The 1225-nt window shown below is 33.8% G+C and overlaps 1 protein-coding gene across 1 annotated transcript in view; it reads left to right on the top strand.

Annotated features, from left to right (window-relative positions):
- Positions 1 to 75: 75 nt before the first annotated feature.
- Positions 76 to 1225, top strand: part of LOC107094095 (cytochrome P450 3A56-like) — a 4169-nt gene continuing 3019 nt past the window's right edge. The window contains 2 exon segments of the mRNA XM_015389509.1: positions 76 to 193; positions 285 to 474. Of these exon segments, the coding sequence (XP_015244995.1) occupies positions 105 to 193; positions 285 to 474 (279 nt within the window). The 5' untranslated portion in view covers positions 76 to 104.

Below are 1225 nucleotides of genomic sequence, written 5' to 3'. Positions count from 1 at the left end.
ATGCCATTAAAGAACAGTGCAGCATTTATTTTTTCGCCAAGACATAAGATTTCTTTTGCATGGACTTCAAATGATTTCTTTTTTCATGTCTATTTGTGCTTCAGATGTTTGAAATCATGAAGAATCATTCTGCTAACCTGGTCCGCAGCATGAAAAAGAAGGCAGACAAGGACGAACCATTAGAGCTAAAGGAGTAGGACTTTAAATCACCAAGAAATGATGCCTAATTTCACTCCTATCAAAGCTGGTGAGCTTATTTTAAACATATTCGTGTTTGAATTTAGATTCTTTGGATCGTACAGTATGGATGTGGTAACCAGCACGGCCTTCAGTGTAGACATCGACTCCCTGAACAACCCAGCTGACCCGTTTGTGATAAATATCAAGAAGATGTTGAAGTTTGACTTTTTAAACCCCCTCTTCCTCGCAGTCGGTAAAGTTCTCCTTTGAGTCTTAAAACAATGTTTGACATTTGTGAAGTTATATTTCGAAATATTCTAATTCAATTGAAGAGTACCAAAAGACTGAAGAAAAACTTTCATAAGACTGGAGAATAACAACCTCCTAAGAATATCTATATAGTGTTTGTGCCTCATTGTAGACTCAGACATAGACTCAACTAATTCTGCAGGTTTGGTGAATGTCTAACTACTTTAATTCTGGTTCCAGTAGCTGATAGAGAGCACAAGGGCAGAGTTAAAGCAAATTGTCATTAAAGATAAAAAATACAACAGACAATATAAAAACAGTATATATAGTACAAAAGAGAATAAAAAAGTTGCAATGTCCTGGATTATGTTTCCTTTAGATATAAAAAAAAAATATCTGCACAGCAGAGAACAAAGGAAAGACTAGACAGTAGTTGACTTGCATTAAAGTCTGTAAGGCTCATTATCAAAGTGCTATAATGGAAACTTTTGTTCTACCAGATTTCCTTTTATAAGGCTAAAGCACTAAGTCACAGTTTTAGCATTGTGACAAATTTGTTTTTTCACAATGTTTGTTTGTTAGCTTTATTGTTGGTCAGAGATGCTTCAACCAATTCAGCTTATATTTGCTGCAGTTATAGTAAAGATGTTGATAAATAATACCTGAGGTGTCTCATAGGTTTTCTAAAAGAATGTAATTTTTTTTTTTACTGTTATAATAAAACGTTTTTGTCATAGAAAATAATGTTTTCCTTGTTTGAACACAAATAAATCAGACATAGCAGCAGCTGTGATAG

The sequence above is a fragment of the Cyprinodon variegatus genome, unplaced genomic scaffold (genome assembly GCF_000732505.1).
Source record: "Cyprinodon variegatus isolate N-32 unplaced genomic scaffold, C_variegatus-1.0 Scaffold463, whole genome shotgun sequence".
Lineage (NCBI taxonomy): Eukaryota > Metazoa > Chordata > Actinopteri > Cyprinodontiformes > Cyprinodontidae > Cyprinodon > Cyprinodon variegatus.
Note: the sequence above shows the minus strand (reverse complement) of the source record. Positions and strands in the feature narration are given on the sequence as shown.